The sequence below is a fragment of the Calidris pugnax genome, unplaced genomic scaffold, assembly GCF_001431845.1.
Source record: "Calidris pugnax isolate Ruff unplaced genomic scaffold, ASM143184v1 scaffold535, whole genome shotgun sequence".
Lineage (NCBI taxonomy): Eukaryota > Metazoa > Chordata > Aves > Charadriiformes > Scolopacidae > Calidris > Calidris pugnax.
Window position 1 is genome coordinate 107,907 of NW_015091323.1, and position 18,645 is coordinate 126,551.

At 56.8% G+C, this 18,645-nt stretch overlaps 1 protein-coding gene across 1 annotated transcript; it reads right to left on the reverse strand.

Annotated features, from left to right (window-relative positions):
* Positions 1-15: 15 nt before the first annotated feature.
* On the reverse strand, positions 16-16,657 carry PPP1R37 (protein phosphatase 1 regulatory subunit 37). The gene is made up of 13 exons (XM_014960950.1): positions 16,056-16,657; positions 15,193-15,238; positions 9,927-10,027; positions 8,197-8,316; positions 6,137-6,287; positions 5,200-5,355; positions 3,881-3,993; positions 3,532-3,673; positions 3,017-3,183; positions 2,059-2,714; positions 1,766-1,959; positions 1,306-1,394; positions 16-1,217 (listed from the first exon to the last, which is right to left on the reverse strand). Exons 1-12 carry the CDS (start codon positions 16,476-16,478, stop codon positions 1,312-1,314), a joined length of 2,352 nt encoding a protein of 783 aa, XP_014816436.1. The 5' UTR covers positions 16,479-16,657; the 3' UTR covers positions 16-1,217; positions 1,306-1,311.
* Between the last annotated feature and the right edge of the window lie 1,988 nt (positions 16,658-18,645).

Sequence of the window (18,645 nt, forward strand, 5' to 3'; positions counted from 1 at the left end):
CGGGGGGGGAGTCGGTGACGAATGCAGATCTCGTTTAATAGAAAACAGTGTTAACAAAAATACACGACAGAAAGAAATGACGAACACCAGCAGATCCATGGCCGTAGTGTCAGCGCCGCCGCCCCCCCAGCCGCCCCCGCAGCTCCCTGATAGATTTATTGCACTTAAGAAAGAAAAAAAAAGCGACGCGTCCTCGCCAGCGGACGCCCACCCTGCGCCCAGGGCCACCGCAGCCCCTTCTCCGGCCGGTTTTCCCCAGGGATCCCCCGGGGTTGGGAAGCCGGGACGGGGGATGACGAGGGTCGCGGTGTCCGGCCGGGGAACCGGCTCCTGCTCCCCCCTCGGGGCACCAACGCGCCAAGGGGGTCCCCACCTCGCTGGGAAGACGCCGTGCCGGCACGGCCGGCTGCGAGGAAGCTCCTCTCCCAACCCTGCCCTCTCCCCAGCCCCAAGGGGGGGGTTACATGGTGGGGGGGGCTCCACCAGTGCTGTTTTTTCTGTGTTTCTGGGATATTTTTTTCCAACAGCCCAGGAGCAGGAGCTCGGTTGCAGGTCAGCCCAGAAGGAATTCATTCTAACACCATCCTCTAAATCCCCAACCCAGTAACTTTGCAGCTGAAGATAAATATATACTGAAAACAAAACAAAACAAACAAACAAACAAACGAAAAGGAAAAAGTTTTAAGTTCCAAAAAGGAACTTAAAAAAAAAAAATAAATAACCATTGTGGCTGCGGATGCAGCCTGTCCTGGGTATCTTTAGTGAGCGATGCTCCCCTGGGGTGAGCGATCCTCCTCCCGGCACCTCGGGCCCTGTAGTGTCTGGTTGAGATCTCCCGGTGGGACCGACGCCGCCCCGGCCCCGGCGCGGGGTCTCCTCCTCGCAGAAAGATAGAAAAAGAAAAGGCAAAGGTGTCGGGTGGTGTCGGCGAGGGCAGGGACGGCCGGGAGCCCTGACGTCTCCGTCTCCGTCATTTTCCTCTGCTCTCCTTCCCTTCCCTCCGTGGCCCTGGGGACACAGCGGGGTCCCTCCACGCGTGGGGGGGGGCGAGTCGGGCGCCTGGGGAAGAGTCCGGGGGCAGGAAACTGTTTGGGAATTTTTTTTTTTTTTTTTTAAAAGAACCCTTTGTCCTGAAGCCCGAGGTTGGTTTCTTAGTCGTTGCGTGGAGTAGGAATAGAATAAAGCTACACCGGAGCCTCCCCTCGACACCTGAGGACCTGCAAGAGAGAGGACAGCGAGCGGCAATGGGGTCCCCGTCCCTCCAGGACACCCCCAGGGCTGTCCCCGGGCCCTGTCCCCACTCACCTGCGGTCACAGCAGCTCCTGCCCCGCGTCCTGGCTGGCCTCGAGGAGCAGCTCCTCCAGCTCCCGCTCGTTCTTGGAGCAGCTCAGCTCTGCAAGCAAACAGCCACCGGTTCCCTCACCCGCTTTTTTCCCCCCCCAAAAAAAAAACGCGGGCAGGGGAATGGGGTGTGTTGGCCTGAGCCCAGCAAAGAGGCTCAACGAGCTCATTAACTTCAGCTCCTTCGGGAGCCTGATTAAGGAGGCACTTCAAAGAGCAAAGCCCTCAAGTGTGGGGAGACTCACTTTGGGTTAAAACTCCCCCGGCAACAAATTATGGTGGGCACCCCGTGGGGAAAGCAGCAAGGGGGGATTCAAAGCCCAGGGGAGACACCGGCACAGGGGCCGCCTCCGCACTCATCCCGGGGAATTTTGGGGGGGTCAGGACCCTCGGGACTGGGGGGCTCAGTTCTGGAGCTCTTACCGTGCTCAGCGGCGCAGCTCCCCGTTTTCCCCTCGCCGTCCGAGGCCGCCTCCGGCAGCGCTCGAGCAAAATCCGTCTTCAGCCCGTTGGGGAGGGGGGTGTCGCGGGGGTCTCCCTCCGCGCTGCAGCCGGCAGCGGATTCGGGAACAGCTCCGTTCGCCCGGGGCGCCGGGAGCTGGGGTTTTGCAGCCGGGCTCTGGGGCTCGGTGGGTTTCACCGCGGCGGCACCGGTGTCCTCCCGTGGGCGCGTGGCGTCGGCGGCTCGATCCGGCAGCGTCTCCACTCGCGTCACCGCCGTGCTCTGGGGCTCGGTGGGTTTGGCCGCGGCAGCACCGGTGTCCTCCCGTGGGTGCGCGGCGTCGGCGGCTCGATCCGGCAGCGTCTCCACTCGCGTCACCACGAAGATTTTATGGCCTCGCCCAGGGCTGGAAACCGAAATCCTTCTCTCGTTTCCCTGGGGGGGCGCAGAGGCAGCAGGACTCGGTGATTCCTCGGCGATGCGCAGGGGGGGCGGCCGGTCCTTCGGCTTCTCCGGCGACGGCTGGAGCGTGGCTGCGCCGTCGGCGGAGTCGGGGCGTCCCGGCTGCTCGCTCAAGTCCTTCGTCTCCAACCCGGCGTCCGCCTCCTCGTCTGTGTCTGAATCAGAGTCTGTCACGTCACCTCCATTGTCATCATCGTCCTCCACCGGCTCCGCGTCCCCGTTCTCAGAGGCCGTCAGGGTCTCCCCGGCTTCTTCCCCCTCTTCCAGAGCCGGGGTGGCCCCGCTGTCCCCGCTCTCCTCTGCCAGTCCCTCCTCCAGAGGCTCTGTCACGGTGATCTCCGGCATCGAGGCCGACTGCTGCAGCTTCTGCTCCTTCTCCTCCTTCTCCTTGGCCAGGATGAAGTTGCGCTTGCAGCCGTTCTGGATCTCGGCCAGGAGAGCCTTCTGCGTTTCAATAAAACTTTTTACCTGCGAGGGAAGAGGAACCACCAGTCGTTTGGAACATTCGGAAATCAGCAGTCTGGGAAAAATCAGCTCTGCATCTATTTTCCAGCCAGCCAGACTGTAACAGGGTGGTTTTTATCCTCCACCCCTGTAAGACGTGACCCATGTTTCCCCAAGAAACAATTAAATCTCCTGAGAATTGAGTTTCCCGAGGGCTTCTTCTCAAAGCACCAGGATTGTGGGATCCCCATCCCGGAGGACGCTCAGCGGAGCAGGACCCCGAGGGACAGGTCCTGCTTGGAGCTCCAGAAACCCGTGGTACCTACCGACTCCTTCTTGGGCTCCCTGTCCAAGTCGAGGCGCAGCAGGGAATGGTTGACCTTCAGAGCCAGCGACAAGGCCATGAGCCCCCCCGTCTTGATCTCGTTCTCTCGCAGGTCCAGGCGAAGCAGCCGCGGGCTCTCGGCGATGAATTCGGCCACGGCCACCGCACCTGAGGGGACGGGAGGAGCTGTCGGGGACGGCGGGCAACGAGCCGTGACACCCCCGGTCCCCTGAGGGTGCTCCTCGGGACGGCGTCGAGGGGAGCTCGGTATTTTGGGAGGGATGAGGGATGTCAACACGAGTTGGGTGCCCATTCCCAGGCTCAGAAAAAGGGTTTCTGCGGGGCGCAGAAGACACCAAAATGGGACAAGGTGGCCTTGGATGGGCCAGCTGTGGTGTTTGGGTCGTGTCCCCCATGCAGGGGAGGAGCCCAGCGGGACCAAGCCACCTTCTCCAGGCCCACAGCAGATCCCGTGTGTGGCTGGAGAGCGAGGGGAGCTCTCAGAGCTTTACCCACCTTCGCAGGTCAGTTTGGTGGACGCCAAGCCCAGGCGAAGGACAGAGCGGTTCCCGATCAGCCCGTTCTTCAGGTTGCGGACGCCTTCGTTCCCGATGGGGTTGTGGCCCAAGTTCAAGGTCTCCAGGCTCTGAGTGTGAGGCTGCGGGTACCCAGGGGGGGAAAAAGAGCTGGAGGTGGACGGGACAGCGGCTCCATCTCAAGCCCGAGTGGGTTTAATTGAGGGCTGTTCCCCTAATTGCGCTGCCGGGGACGCCTGAGCAGCAGCGCAGGGGGACAAGGGACAGGAGAGAGGTCTCTCCTGGGATCAAAGCCCATCGCCCCCAGGAAGGTGCCGAGAGCTACTCACCAGCGTCATCCCCAGATAGGCCATGCCGGTGTGAGTCAGCTGGTTGTTCCACAAAACCAGAGTGACCAGCCCTTTCCGCTGCTCCTTCAGCCCTTCGCAGATGTACGCCAAGCCTGGAAAACAGCCGGGGCTCAGCCCTCCCCCCCCGTCAGCCCCCATCCTGACGCCTCTCCCGGCGCTTTCCTCGCCCGCTCCGCTCCAACCCTCCGCTCCGGCGCTGCCTGATCCCGGGCAGAGAGAGGGAAAAGCCCTGGCATCGTTACACCGAGCTCCGGTGTCGGCACCAAACACTGTCCCCCCTCCAAACCCCTTCCCCCGGCTGCTGGATTTGGCGAAGCATCGCTCCTGCTTGTGCAAACTGGCAATTAAACCTCCTGAAATTAATTAGCGCCAGGCTTCGGGGCTTCTGAGACACAAACCCCAGAGACACGGGGTGGTGGAGCTGCTTGTAGAGGGAGACCCTCCACCACTCCGTCCACCATCCTGCCTGGGCTGAGGGGAAGGTTTGGTTTAAAATCACTGCCAATACCCGTATTTGATAAGGGCAGAGCGCCCCGACACCAGCGCCGCTGCGGAACCCACAGCAACACCCAGAAGCCATTCCCAGCACGTCCAGCCCCAGCACCGCTCGTTATTAAGCACCCAAAGACGCGAGGGACGTGGCAGCTGACCTGGGATGGCAGCAAATTAATATTTGCACCCGAGGGTGGGACCCATCCAGGAGCAGAGGTGGCCACAACAGCGCCCATGACATCCAACACGGTCATGCTCAGCTGCTTTTATCCCCAACCTGAAGACAGCCGGGATGACTCGTGCCCAGCAAAGGCATCTCCTCCACCAAACCATGGCTGAGCCATCGGCGTCGCCGACCAGAACCAGCCAGGACTGGGATTGTGTCTGGGATTGTGCAATTCCTGGGTCGATATTAGATTTGGCTGCTTGTTTGGCTCCAGGGAAAGAGGAGGAGAAAAACTAGATGGGAGCAAGAGATGGAGGGAGCCAAAAGATGCGACGGCGAGGCACAAGGAGCTCCCACCTCCCCCTGCCTTTGGGAGCTGCCCCTCGCCTCGCAGCCTGGCCCGGGAGGCAATCAGAGTTTCTCTTAATGATCTTAGCTTTAAAATCGAGCAGCTCACCCTGCCAAAAACCTTTGGACAACGTTGAAGCTTCTCTGCTCAACCCTCCTGCTTCAGCTCAGCTTGGAGCCACCCCCTCTTCCCCAGCTCTGCACCCCCCATTCGAATTCCTCCCCACCTTAAAACTGGGTGAAAAACGCAGGGAATCGGGGCTCTGCCCAAAGGGGCGGCGAGGGGCCCCACCTGAGTCCAGGATGTGGTTGTTCCTCAGGTCGAGTATCTGTATGTAGCAGTTGAATTTCAGCAGGTTGCCGAGCTGCGCCGAGTCCTGCAGCCCGTTCAGCTTGTTATCGGCCAGGTACAGCTCCCGCAGGTTCATGTTCATCTTCAGAGCCGTGGCTGAAAGGGTGGGACACGGGGGGAAAGCCCCCAGTGGGTTTCAGTGGCCTTTGGCCAGCAGCAGGATCCCCCACCAGCCCCTCTGTGCCCTCCCGCCGCGGGGAGAAGCTGCGGTGGCTCGTGCCGCGGTGGCAGGGACCAGCACCGGTGCCTGATCCCGCTGCCCTCCCCAGCACCTTGCCTTTTCCCAGTTGGGCCAACCTAATAAACCATTAAACCCGGCATCGAGCGTCACAGAATCAGAGAATCACAGAATCCTCTAGGTTGGAAGGGACCTTAAAGATCATCTTGTCCAACCGTCAACCCAACTGACAAAAATAGACACCCACACAACAAACAAGGAGCATCATCACTAAACCAAACCTCCCAGCACTACATCAACCTGTCTTTTGAACACCTCCAGGGATGGTGCCTCACCCACCTCCCTGGGCAGCCCATTCCAAGGGCTGAGAACCCTTTCAGTGAAAAAATTTTTCCTAATATCCAGCCTGAACCTCCCCTGGCGCAACTTGAGGCCATTTCCTCTAGTCCTGTCGCCTGTGACTTGAGAAAAGAGACCGACCCCCCCATCTCTACCCCCTCCTTTCAGGGAGTTGTAGAGTCCCAAAACCCCAGGAGACGGCGAGCCCAGCGTTGGCCCCGCGCAGCTGGGACCCCCCGGGGGTTTTTGGGGGATGGGGCCCGCCGAAACCCCAGGAGACGGCGAGCCCAGTGTTGGCCCCGCGCAGCCGGGACCCCCCGGGGGTTTTTGGGGGATGGGGCCCGCTCTCCAGGGACTCACCCAGCAGCATGAGGGGGCGTCCCGAGAGGCTGGCGTTCTCCAGGTGCAGGACCACCAGGCTGCTGCTGATGCGCAGGGCACGGGCCACGAAGGGGGCTGAGTGGTCCAGCAAAGGCGTGTTTCGGGCGTCCAGGTACTGCAGGCAGTTCGTCTGGGAGGGAGACACAAGAAGGATCAGGATTTGGCCCCGCACGGCCTCAGCCAGCTCTTTTTTGGCTGTTTTTCTAGGTCAGGTTTAAGACTGCCCAGATAAGAGCTCCTGGGATGACTTATGCCCACCCAACACATGGCTTTGGTCGCCCCACCGGCTGCAGATAAGAGGAAAGAGCCAGAAGGAGCAGCTGAGATAACCCCGTGCGCTGGGACAGCCCATGCTGAGCTCCAGGCTCCAGGTTTTATTCCAGATAAACACTTTATCTCTTGGAAAATCACCTCCGCGCCCGTCTGCCATCACCCTCACCCTGGAGCTACGGTGCCAGAGAGGATGCCCTTCAGGGGAACCACAGCAGCATCACATTCTCCAAAGAAAAGCTTCCCTCATCCTTAGGCACCCGAGGACACCTTATGAATGCTGACAAGTGTCTCAAGGGTGGGCTGAAGGAGGAGGGAGCCTAATGCTGATAAGTGTCTCAAGGGTGGGCTGAAGGAGGGAGCCAGACTCTTTTCAGTGGTTCCCAGTGAGAGGACGAGGGGCAACGGGCACAAGTTGGACCAGAAGAGGTTCCACTCAAATGTGAGGAGAAACTTCTTCACGGTGAGGGTGGCAGAGCCCTGGCAGAGGCTGCCCAGGGAGGGTGTGGAGTCCCCTTCTTTGGAGATCTTCAAGACCCACCTGGATGCTCCTGAGGAACATGCTCTGACAAGCTCTAGGCAATCCTGCTTCAGCAGGGGAGTTGGACTAGATGATCTCTAAGGTCCCTTCCAACTCTACAAATTCAGTGAAATTCAGTGATGCTGCCCTGAGCTCCCCAGGTCTGGGAAGGCACCGAGCCACGTGTCCCTTGGCCTGGGGTTTGCCTCCGAGCCCTCAGAACCTTCCCTGGCTTCACAGCTGCCCTGAGCTCTCCAGGTCTGGGAAGGCACCGAGCCACATGTCCCTTGGCCTGGGGTTTGCCCCCGAGCCCTCAGAACCTTCCCTGGCTTCACACACACAGTTTGTTCCTGCTCCAGACACACAACAGAGCCTGTGTTTGGCTGATTTACCATTTTCTGTGCTAATTTGTTATTATTATGTTGTTAAACATCCGGATTCTCCCTTGAATACCCAGAAATTAAGACCCCAAAAGCCACAGCTGTCCCCAGGGTGTCTTGAGCTCCTCCGAGCTGGTTTAGAGCATCCTTACGGGGCCGGCCAGCACCGTGTGGTGACATTTGGCTTCTCCCAACCACGAGGTGGGCACTGCCCGGGCTCTGCTGCCCGGTACCAGCCCCGTGGTGAAGCTGCCTGCGTGGTGGGGAAGGCTGTGGACATGCAGGCTTTCCACCCAGGCGTCGTGCGAATTAAGTTCATCTTAATTTGGGCGCTGGGTGAAACCTCGGCAGCGCCGAAATGCAAAGGAGGAGGATGAGGAGGTAATTGGGAGGATGGAGGGTGGTTTACGCGCCGCGCCCCGAGCGGGAAGCACGAGACGCTGCCTCCTCCTCGCTCCGAGCCAACTCAAGGGCTGAACAATGAGGTTAATTAAGCTCCTCAAAGCCAAACAGCAGCGCCAGTCATCCTGCTGCAAAGATAATGAATACTCAGCTCCAGAAGCTGACCCTGCGAGCGTGCCACTAATAATAGCCTGCTCTTTTTGCTGCATTTCTATTTTCTCCGCTCCGGGTGCTCACCACGGCGTTAAGTAACCTCGTGGCAGGTGGGAAAAGTGATTATTATTATTTTTTTCCTGCCTCCAAGCCCAGGCTCACCGGGTCTTTCTGAAGGGGGTGGTTTTCCAGACAGGGGAGCACAAAACCACCCCGACGGTCTCGGGAGGGCACAGGGGAGCCTTTGGAGACCATCTGTGTAGTCACAGGGGGGTTAAAGCGGGTGCCAAAAATATTTGTGAGGGGGCACAAACCTTCCTCATCATGTGGGCGGCCGCCTGCCAGCCCCGGGTGCCGATGTGCTTGTTGAAGGAGATGTTGAGGTGCGTGGCCGACTCGTAATACTCGATCATGTCAAACAACGCCGAGGCGCCCTGCGAGACAAAGGCAGACAGAAAGGCTGTGTGAAGTTTGGTGGGGTTTGAGAAGGGAAAAAAAGAGGGTTTTGCTGTCTCTCCAGCCTCTTCGAGGGACTCTCTGCAGATTTGCTGCCAATGGGTAATCTAGGAAGAAAAAATAAAAGGCTTCTCGCCAGATTCCTGGTGTCCCCACCACCGGGAACGTGCTCGGGGACCATCAAGGGGCAGATGGGAGACGGGGAGACCTGGCACGGGATGAAGGCTCCGGCGCAGCCATCCCTGCCCCAAGGCTGTGCCGGCAGAGCTGCCTCCTGGGACACAGCCTTTGGGTGAAGATTTCCAGGAATGAGCCTGAGATGGCACCTTCTGGAGGGATTCAACCCCCAGGATTCTCTCCCAGGCACCGGCAGAGAAAGCCAACTTGGCCAGAGCTGGTTTATGGCACTCGGGACACGTGGGCGCTTAAACGACACCTCCCAGGACACAGGAAAATGGTTTTCTTTCCTGGATATTCAACCTGAGCCGAGGCCGGGCTCTGGGCTTGGTGTCCATCTGCTCCCTGGGGGGTCACCCAGCCCCGCACGCAGCCCCGACACTTCCACAGCCAAGAAACCAGCCCCATAATCCAATCAGGCTTAAAAACCCCAAAAAGGCAGGTATAAAAAAGCCAAGACTTATAGCAGGGTTAGGAGTGAAAGGGATCAGCAGAGCAGGACTCGTGCCCAGGAAACGTCTCCAAGTCCTACGGCAGAAGCGGAACAATTTGCTTAATTACATAATGAGCCTCTTTAGAGAAAATTAGCTGAAACATATGCTGGAGCAGGCAGAGAAGAACCAAAAAGGTGCTGCAAGGCTTCCAGAAAAAAATATGCAGAGAGACCTGGAGGACTGGAAAACTCAGCACAAAGGCAAACAGGAGAAAGAACAGGTCTTTGGGGAACAACAGGACTTTCTGCTGGGCACGGGGCGCTCAGCGGCAGGAAACGAGGAGGAGAAGAAACTGGGCAGCGGGTGAGTAAGTCGTGACGCAGGAGGGAGAAAAAGCTGCTGCTGCTGAATGAAGGGGAGGGACAGGGACCCAGTGGACAAGGTAGGAAAAAACAAGAGCCTTGAAGACACGAGGACTTGAAAGGGGATGCTCCGGAGGCAAGGGGAACTCAGGCTCAGAGCCAGCTAAAATAATTTTTAACCACTTCCTTAATTTTTAACCTCCTCCTCTTACCCGCTGGGACCTGAACTCAGGGCCCCGGGCATCACGAGGGAGGAGGAAGGCGGGACGGGACGTGCAGAAGGGAGCCTGGACTTCATCCTCAGCCCCCAAAAAGCCACAATTTCCCCGGCTTTCAGAACAGCTTCTAAAAATATGCATTTAAAATGCCTTGGAGCTTCGTGGCCCCCCCAGGCTTCAGAGCAAAGGGTCAACCTCTTCCTTTTGGAGCAGCAAACGCTGCGCCAGCAGAGCTCCATACGAGTGTGGGTATGAAGGGAACAGGCACAGCAACACAGTTTAGCCCCCAAAAATAAATCAGTGCCCAGGAGGAGCTAAGGAGTGACCACAAAACCCGTGAGGTTTGTGTCAGCTGCAAAACAGGAACCAGAATCTGAGAGTGGTCACGACGACTTACGTCTTCATCCAAGCTTGTTTGCTCCAAATCAACAATTTTGAACTGGACCCGCTTGAAAATTTCTTCCAGGGCCTCGCAGGCTTTGTAATCCAGCTTCTCCCCTGGGGAAAGAGCAGAACAGGGTGAATTTGGGTGCTTCAGCACGTGACACGCAGAGTGTGTACAACTGCCAGCTCGAGAGCCCTGAGCTGCAGGACAGAGGACACGGGGAAAGGTGACGTTCTGCCCCGTTGGGAGGCAGCCCACCCTCCAGACAACCCGCCTGAGGGGAAATCCAAACCCATCGATCTGTGCCCACACGCCTGGCCCAGCATCACCTCAGATGAGCAGTCAGATGGAGAGAGAGCTGAGAGCCTGTGGGTGAGGGTGAAGGGAGAGGCCAATGTGAGGGACCCTGCTCTGGGTGTTCAGTACAGGCCACCCAATGAGGATGGGGAACTTCAACCACCCTGAGATCTGCTGGGAAGGCTACACAGCCAGGCATCTACACTCCAGGAGGTTCCTCTAGTGTATTGATGATAACTTCTTACCTCAGCTGGTGGAGGAGCCAAGGAGGAGAAGCACTACTGGACAAACAAAGAGGGACTGGTGGAGGACATTAGAGAAGCACTACTGGACAAACAAAGAGGACTGGTGGAGGACATTAAGGTAGGGGGCAACCTTGGTTGCAGAGCCCATGGGAAAATAGAGTTCAGGATCGTTGGTGGTACACACAAACCAACAAGTAGGACCGAAACCTTGGATTTCAGGAGGGGTAACTTCGACCTCTTCAAGAAAGGGCTAGGAGAAATCCCATGGGACAGGGCTCTGGAAGGTAGGGGGGCTCACGAGTCCATGGAAAAATAGAGTTCAGGATCGTTGGTGGTACACACAAACCAACAAGTAGGACCGAAACATTGGATTTCAGGAGGGGTAACTTCGACCTCTTCAAGAAAGGGCTAGGAGAAATCCCATGGGACAGGGCTCTGGAAGGTAGGGGGGCTCACGAGAGCTGGTCGATATTCAACCATCGCTTTCTCCAAGCTCAGGATCGGTGCACCATCACTTTCTCCAAGCTCAGGATCGGTGCATCCCTAAGAGCACGAAATCAGGCAAGGGAAGCAGGAGAGCTGGTGGTTGAGCAGGGAGCTTCTGAAAAAACTCAAGAGGAAGAAGGAAGTTTACAATGAGTGGAAGAAGGGACTGACCAGTTGGGAAGATGACAAGAATGCCGTTGGAGTGTGCAGGGATGAAACGAGGAAAGCCAAGGCTCCTTGGAATTAAAATTGGCAACGGATGTCAAAGTCAACAAGAAGGTTTTTTTTTCAAATATCTTGAAGGCAAACTAGAGAAAATGTGGGCCCGCTGTTGAACGAGATGGGTGCCCTGGTGACAGAGGATGCAGAGAAGGTGGAGTTGCCAAATGCTTTCTTTGCTTCAGTCTTTACTGCTCAGGCCAGCCCTCAGGAGCCACAGAATTTGGAAGAATCAGAGAAAGTCTGGACAAAGGAAGCCCTTCCCTTGGTGGAGGAAGACCAAGTTAAGGAGCAGTTAAGTACACTGGATATCCACAAATCCATGGGTCCTGATGGGATGCACCCACGAGCGCTGAGGGAGCTGGGAGAAGTCATTGCTGAGCTGCTCTCCATCATCTTCGAAAGGTCCTGGAGAACAGGCGAGGTGCCTGAGGACTGGAGGAAAGCCAGTGTCATCCCAGTCTTCAAAAAGGGCAAGAAGGAGGACCTGGGAAACTACAGGCCGGTCAGCCTCACCTCCATCCCTGGAAAGGTGATGGAATGACTCATTCTGGGCGTCATCTCAAAGCATATGGAGGAAAAGCAAGCTATCAGAAGTAGTCAACACAGATTCACCAAGGGGAAATCATGTCTGACTAACGTGACAGCCTTCCGTGATGGTATGACTGGATGAGGGGAAGGCGGTGGATGGTGTCTACCTTGACTTCAGCAAGGCTTTGGACAGTCTCCCACAGCATCCTCATAGGTGAGCTGAGGACATGTGGGTTAGAAGAATGGAGAGTGAGGTGGATTGAAAACTGGCTGGAAGACATTGCTCAGAGGGTTGTTCTTAGGGGCACAGAATCCAGTTGGAGGTCTGTACCCACTGGTGTTCCCCAGGGGTCAGTCCTGGGTCCAGTCCTCTTCAATATATTCATGGATGACCTGGATGAAGGGATGGAATGTCCCCTCAGCCTTCTGTGCTGCCATCCAGTGAGACCTGGGCAGGCTGGAGAGTTGGGCAGAGAGGAACTTGATGTTCTTCAATAAAGGCAAGTGTAGGGTCCTGCCCTTGGGGAGAAATAGCCCCCTGCACCAGGACAGGTTGGGGGTGACCTGCTGGAGAGCAGCTCTGAGGAGAAAGACCTGGGAGTCCTGGTGGACAACAGGATGCCCATGAGTCAACAATGTGCCCTTGTGGCCAAGAAGGCCAATGGCATCCTGGGGGGCATCAGGAAGAGGGTGACCAGCAGGTCCAGGGAGGTCATCCTGTCCCTCTGCTCTGCCCTGGGGAGGCCCCAGCTGGAGCACTGGGACCAGTTCTGGGCTCCCCAGTTCCAGAAGGACAGGGAACTGCTCCAGAGGGGACAGCAGAGGCTACAGAGATGATGAGGGGCCTGGAGCATCTCTCCAATGAGGAGAGGCTGAGGGACTTGGGGCTTTTGAGTCTGGAGAAGATTGAGGGGGGGATCTGATCAACACCTATAAATAATTAAAGGATGGGTGTCAGGAGGACGGGGCTGTTCCCAGTGGTGCCCAGGGACAGGACAAGAGGAAATGGGCACAAACTTGAACATAAGAAGTTCCACCTAAAGGTGAGGAGGAACTTGTTGACTTTGAGGGTGGCAGAGCCCTGGCAGAGGCTGCCCAGGGAGGTGGTGGGGTCTCCTTCTCTGGAGACATTCAACCCTGGCCTGGACACGTTCCTGTGGGACCTGCTCTGGGTGGACCTGCTCTGGCAGGGGGTTGGACTAGATGATCTCCAGAGGTCCCTTCCAACCCCAAGTGATTCTATGAGCATTTATCATTAACAGATGGGGACTGGCCACCGAAAGCAGCAGCGTGGCTCACCAGCAGCTCCACCAGCCAGGAGAGGGATCTGCTGGGAGCCTTCAGAAAGGATGCCTCTTGCTCAGTACCACGCAGCAAGCTCAGAGGATTTTGGAAATCCAGCTAAAAGCCACCGTGGTTGCTCAACCAACACATCAGGCACAGCTGTGAAGCTTTTGCTGCCTAAAACTCACCGAAACCCGGGATGCCTGTCTCCCCACGGGGCAGACCGAGGTCTTCCCGACGCGCGTCTCGGCTGGCTAACGGCTTTTGCCACATTAAAGTGCCACGGGGTCAAAATTAAACCCCTGCACGTGCACTGTGAACAGCCACGCTGCTTCCACGCCTCTGGAAAATTGTATTATCCATCTATCAGTTTAGGAAGGTGCTGGCACAAGGCGCCTTAAGACCATTTCCCAAGACTTTGGGCTTTTTGTTTGCTTATTTTATTCGCTTATTTCCTAGAACCATCCTCAGCAGCCCCGTGGCACCACTTTATGGGGCTGTGTCTCTCCCCAACCCGCTCCACAAGCTCCTTGTGGCTGAGAAACGGGGAGCTTTCCCCCATCAGCATCTGCGTTGGCTGCTTTTCGATGCCGCGTCGATCGCCAGCGGGTGGTTCTGCCAGGCAAACCGAATTTGAGGAGGAGCTGCAGAGGAGGAGGGTGGAAGCTCTGCCTTTTCCTCCCAAGGCCAGCAGATCCCACATCCCCCGTACAGCAGCACCGGATTTGGAGCACCATCGCTGCAACCCCACCGACCCCCTCCGGAGCACTGGAAGATGAAAGCGCAGCAGCAAAACGTTGCCCATCGGGGTCTCCAGCAGCTCCGTCTGCCCGTGTCCCACCGACACCTCCCTGGCTGCTGTGGCCTCATCAGTGAAGGCGACAGCGATGGGGAACCAGCCTCTGCTTCCCAAATAAATTGCCCTTTCCACGCCGAGCTGGGAATTCACTCCGTAAGACCAGAATCATAGAATTGCTTAGGTTGGAAAAATATTTAAGATCGAGTCCAGGGTGAGCTGCGATCCCTCGTCACCTCCCTCCCATGTCTGGAAGTGGGAGGAGGTCACATCTGGTACCAGCCCGAGGGAAAGAGTGGAAAATAGCTTAAAATAGTCACCCCGCTTTGTTTGTGTTGTAATAACCCTTGTGAGGGGGATCTGGGCGGAGGAGAAGCGGCTGCACGGCGCAAGGCAACTGCTGGGGAGGAGGCCAAGGGTCCCTGAGGTATTTTATCCTGTACAACGGCACAAAGTGACCAGCAGCTGGGCTTCTGAGTCTTCTGAGAAACCCCCGCTCCTCAGGGAAGGGGGACACGGGCTCTGGCTGCTGGATTGGTAAGAAGTCCAAGAAAAATTCCCATCTGGCAAAGCTGACTCCAAACGATGGCGTTTTCTGGGGTTTGTTACCAGCAGCTCTCGAGTTGTTCCCCAGCAGATCATCCCATCCTCTCCCCAGCTGTTCTGGGGGAGCAACACCATCACCATCCTCACCCAAAAGGCTCTGGCCAATGTGGACCATCCCATCCTCTCCCCAGCTGCACGGAGGGAACATCCCTGCCACACAGCTGCTCTGGCTGCCGGTCCCCACGCTGTTTTTGGGAGGCATCCCCTGGCACAGAGTGGGTAGAGGCTCTTCAGGAAGGGAAGGAGATGGGCAGAAGGCAGGAGGAGAGGCAGCCACTGGCTGCAAGAAGCCCCCATAGAATCTTTGCCTAGCAGAGACCTCGCAGGGAAGTGAAAACGACCTTCTTCCTCTCCTTCCTGGAGCCACAGGAGATGCTCCACAAAAGCCATCGTTCACCAAGATGTTTGCTGGAAGGAGAATTAACTGGAACACCTTTCCAGCTTTCCCATCACACGAGGAGTTTCGAGACATCGATCAGAAAAGTCTTCTGGCAAAACCTGCTCCAGCCCTGCACAGCCCCAAGGAGCCATTTCGGGAGGCCAGGGTATGAGGACGGGGCTCTGAGGTGCAGGGGACAGTCTGCTGTGCTGGCAGCTGGCATCTCAGGTCCTTCTGCTGCTGTTTCAGGGCTTCTCAACCAGGATGTTAATATTCCTCGTGCAGAAACACCTCTGGTACTTACTTTTCTGCTCTTGCTGGGATCAAGGCTCTGGCCCGCAGGAGCCCTGACAGGGACCACGGCTCCAATGGAACAAAACACCAGGATGGCCCAGGAGAGAAGTAAAATCCCCCAGTGATGGAAAAGGGACTCACCTTTCAGATCTAAGCAGTCTATCCTGGGAGCCAGATCTTTAAATTCCTGCAAAAGAAAAAGCAGCGTTTCCTACTCAGGAGGAGCAAGGCAGGGGAGGAGGGGAGGAGAATTAACGAGCTGGAATAACGAGGTAGCATGACAAATTGGGCAAATCCTCCCCCAAAAAGAGAGGAGATGGGAACTCTTGAGATCAAAGCTGCCGCTTTGCAGGCTGGATTCGTGGGAGACATCTCCCCATCCCGTGGATTCGGGAGAACTGGTGACCCTGCCTGGAGCCCTGTGAGGAAGGTGACGAAGATGAGGCTCCGCACACGGAGGCTGAACCAGGGGAAGGCAGAGAGGATGAAAAAGCAAAAAGTCTTCCCTTCCAGGCCAAGGGAAGATCTTTAACTATTGTGCTCCTGGGCCTGAGAATTTAAATGGGACTTTTATTCCCTCCCATGTGAGCAGGGAAAACCACAGCCCTCGTCGCCATCTCCCTGCGGGCTTCCCTCCCACCGCTGCCTGCGCAGTTTTCCATGGAAAATAACATCCCAGGCTTTGCCAACCAGCCCATCCAGGTCTCATCCCTCAGCTCGAAGGGGACAGTGGGGACCCCAGAGCCCGCACTGGGGAGCCAGAGGAGGCAGACCCAGCGAAAGCAGGGCAAGAACAGGGTCTGGCAGCACTTTAAATCACACATAATATTGTGTGAGCAAGATCCTTCGCTTTCGCTCTCTGCAACGAGCTTCATCTGTGCAGAAACCTGTGCTTGTGCTACGAAAACAAGTCTTTGTTCCTCTCTGACGTGCCAGTGACTGTAAAAGTCCACGGCGAGAGGTGTAACAAAGGGGTGTATTTGTTCCTTTGGCACCAGCTGTACCTGTATCTGCTTCAGTAGTTTGGGAATCTGCTTGCAGTTGAGCTTCTGGCAGGCTTGCTTGTAGGCGGCCATGATCTCATCCACAGTCACGTTCTGGGCTGAAAAAGGTACAAGGGTAAGAATTGGGATCAGGGTGGTATTTGCAGGAATGGACACGTCCGCGTTATCCCCCCTTCCCCGTGTCCACATCCACGTGTCAGACGGAGCCACCCGCCGGGATTTCCACCCGGCAGAGGAGCCTGCAGGGAGATTACAAGGATTAAGGATGTTCCAACGCAAAGGGACAAAGCAAAACCCGAGTAAGATTTGCTTGAACACGTCCACGGCAGCAAGCCCTGTCTTGCTCAGGCAGAAAAGGGGCCAGAAAAGTGCAGGCGGCACCTCCTGCCTCCTCCAGCCGTGCTTTGGCACAAAAGCTGTCATTTTGGGAACGGAAAAGCTTGTAGAAAAGAGGCCCAGGATGACAAACCCCAACCCCTCTCAGTAGGTGGGGGTGTAAATTGTGCTGTTAAATACGTTCCTCTGGCTTTTAATTTCACTCAACTTTGTGTTTTCACTCAATGGGTTGGTGATCGTCACGCGGGCACGGAGCCGGACGCGGCACATCCACCCCCACCGATAACCCCAGATTTTCCTTATAACCCCAGATTTTCCCTAATCGGCTTCCGCAGGCAGCCGGGGCGCTGCTCAGATTGCTCGGGGCTCAACCTGAGCCAGCCAGACACCGGCTCCAATCTCCCGGAGCTGTCGTCCTCCGGCAAACGAATCTTCCAAATTCATCCCATCCCGGTTGGGAAGCCGTGGGAAGGGTGTTCCGTTGCCGTCACCGCTCGGCTCCCAGCACCATTTCCTCACTGCTCCTGCCTGCCCTGAGTCAGGGGCGAAGCCGCCGCTCCGGATGCCGGGGAAGCCGCGGCGGGAGCTGCTGCGGGGTCATTATCCACGTGAGATGGTGCCCACCTCCGCCTCTGGTTCCGAGATCGGCCCCGACAAACGCGAAAGCCATCCCCGGTCAGAAGATGATCTGGAGAAACCAGATTCCCCAGGAACCTCATCGGGCTGGTTGCACGAAGCAACCCCCCCCCCATCCCCGTCCCTGAGGATTACGACATCCAGAGGGCTCAATAAAAACCTAAACACTCTACCAGCTGTGAAAAAAAAAAAAATTAATAAAAAAAAAGGCTATTTTAATCTTCTCCCTGTTCACAAGGAACCCGTTGGGGGCATCTCTGCAGCAGGATGTGGTCAGAGCAACATGTGGCAGAGGCAATGCCAAGCCCTGGCTCAGCTGCACCACCTAGAAATGGGTTTTGGGCAGTTTTTAACCCCAAGACCCTTCCCAGGCCACCACGGCGAGGTTTGCGGGGACACCACCGCCAGCCCAGCAAAGCAGCCAAGGTTTAAACACACCCCAAGCAAGTGCTTAACGAGAGGAGACCTAAGAAGGGCTTTCACACCCCAAAAAGCCCCATGAGCCAGAAACCACTTGCTCCTCCGAAGCGACGTGGGGATGCGCTGGGTGTCGATTCCCCGGGAGAAGAATCCACCGAGGCCAAGTGAGCCCCACGTCTACAAGAAACCAAAAAGGAGAGCTCTTACGGTGAGCAAGGGGATCAGCAGCACACAGCAACGTTCCTGGTCCCATCTACCACGTGAATGCTTTCCTCAAAAAAAATTAAGTGTGATTTTGGGAAAGCGAGGAGAGCAAAGCAGAGCCATCGCTGTCCTAATGCGGACGAGCGTCCTGGGGGTGCAAGAGCACCCACCAACCCGGCTCTGGAACGTCCCGGCTGAAGGACTTCTCCCCAGATCTGAACTCAAGGACACTTTGCTAATCCAGTTTTTATTAGTTCCTGCCAGTGAAATGCTTTGGTTTGCCCTCTCCTGGGTGGCAACCCTAAATTTTAACAACACTCGTGGCTGGAGGATGAGGATTTGCTTCCGCTTCCTTCCACACACATCCTGGCACATCTCCATTCCCGCCTCGCTGGAAATCAGTGGGAAGAAGTCAGAGGTCCCGCCGTCCTCTTGAGCTGCTTCCAACCTCCTCCTTCCCCCAGAGACGTGCCCCGAGAAGCTCCCCGTCCTGCACAAGCTGAGATCTGTGGTGCACGAGGACGGCAGAGACTCCCCGTTCCCAAAGAACATCTCAGGATGGTTTCATCCACGCCGTTCAACGCTCATGGGTGGATGCAGACCACCAGTGGACCTCTCACTGGCAACTCCTGAGTCTCCTCCCGCTTCACCACCAGTGCCGAGTCCCTTCCCACCTCCTGGGTGAGCACCCAGAGCTCCCGCATCTGCCGGGCACCAGAAAACACCCCGAGTTGAACCCCAGAATCAGAACCACTCGTGTGGGCACCGTACGGGCAAGACCAAGAACACTGGTGAGCCTGGCACCGCTCCGTACGTCCCCTCAACGGCGTCCCTGTGGCATTTCTGGCACGAGAACATCCGTAAGCCTTCCACAGCGGCTCCGCATCGTCCTGGGGGTGCTGCTGGTAGGAGCAGTTGGTATTTGGTCTTGGTTTTGCTCTTCTGAAGCCTTTAAGAAGCTGAAACGCCAACATCGAGCAGTGGTTCTTCTTCC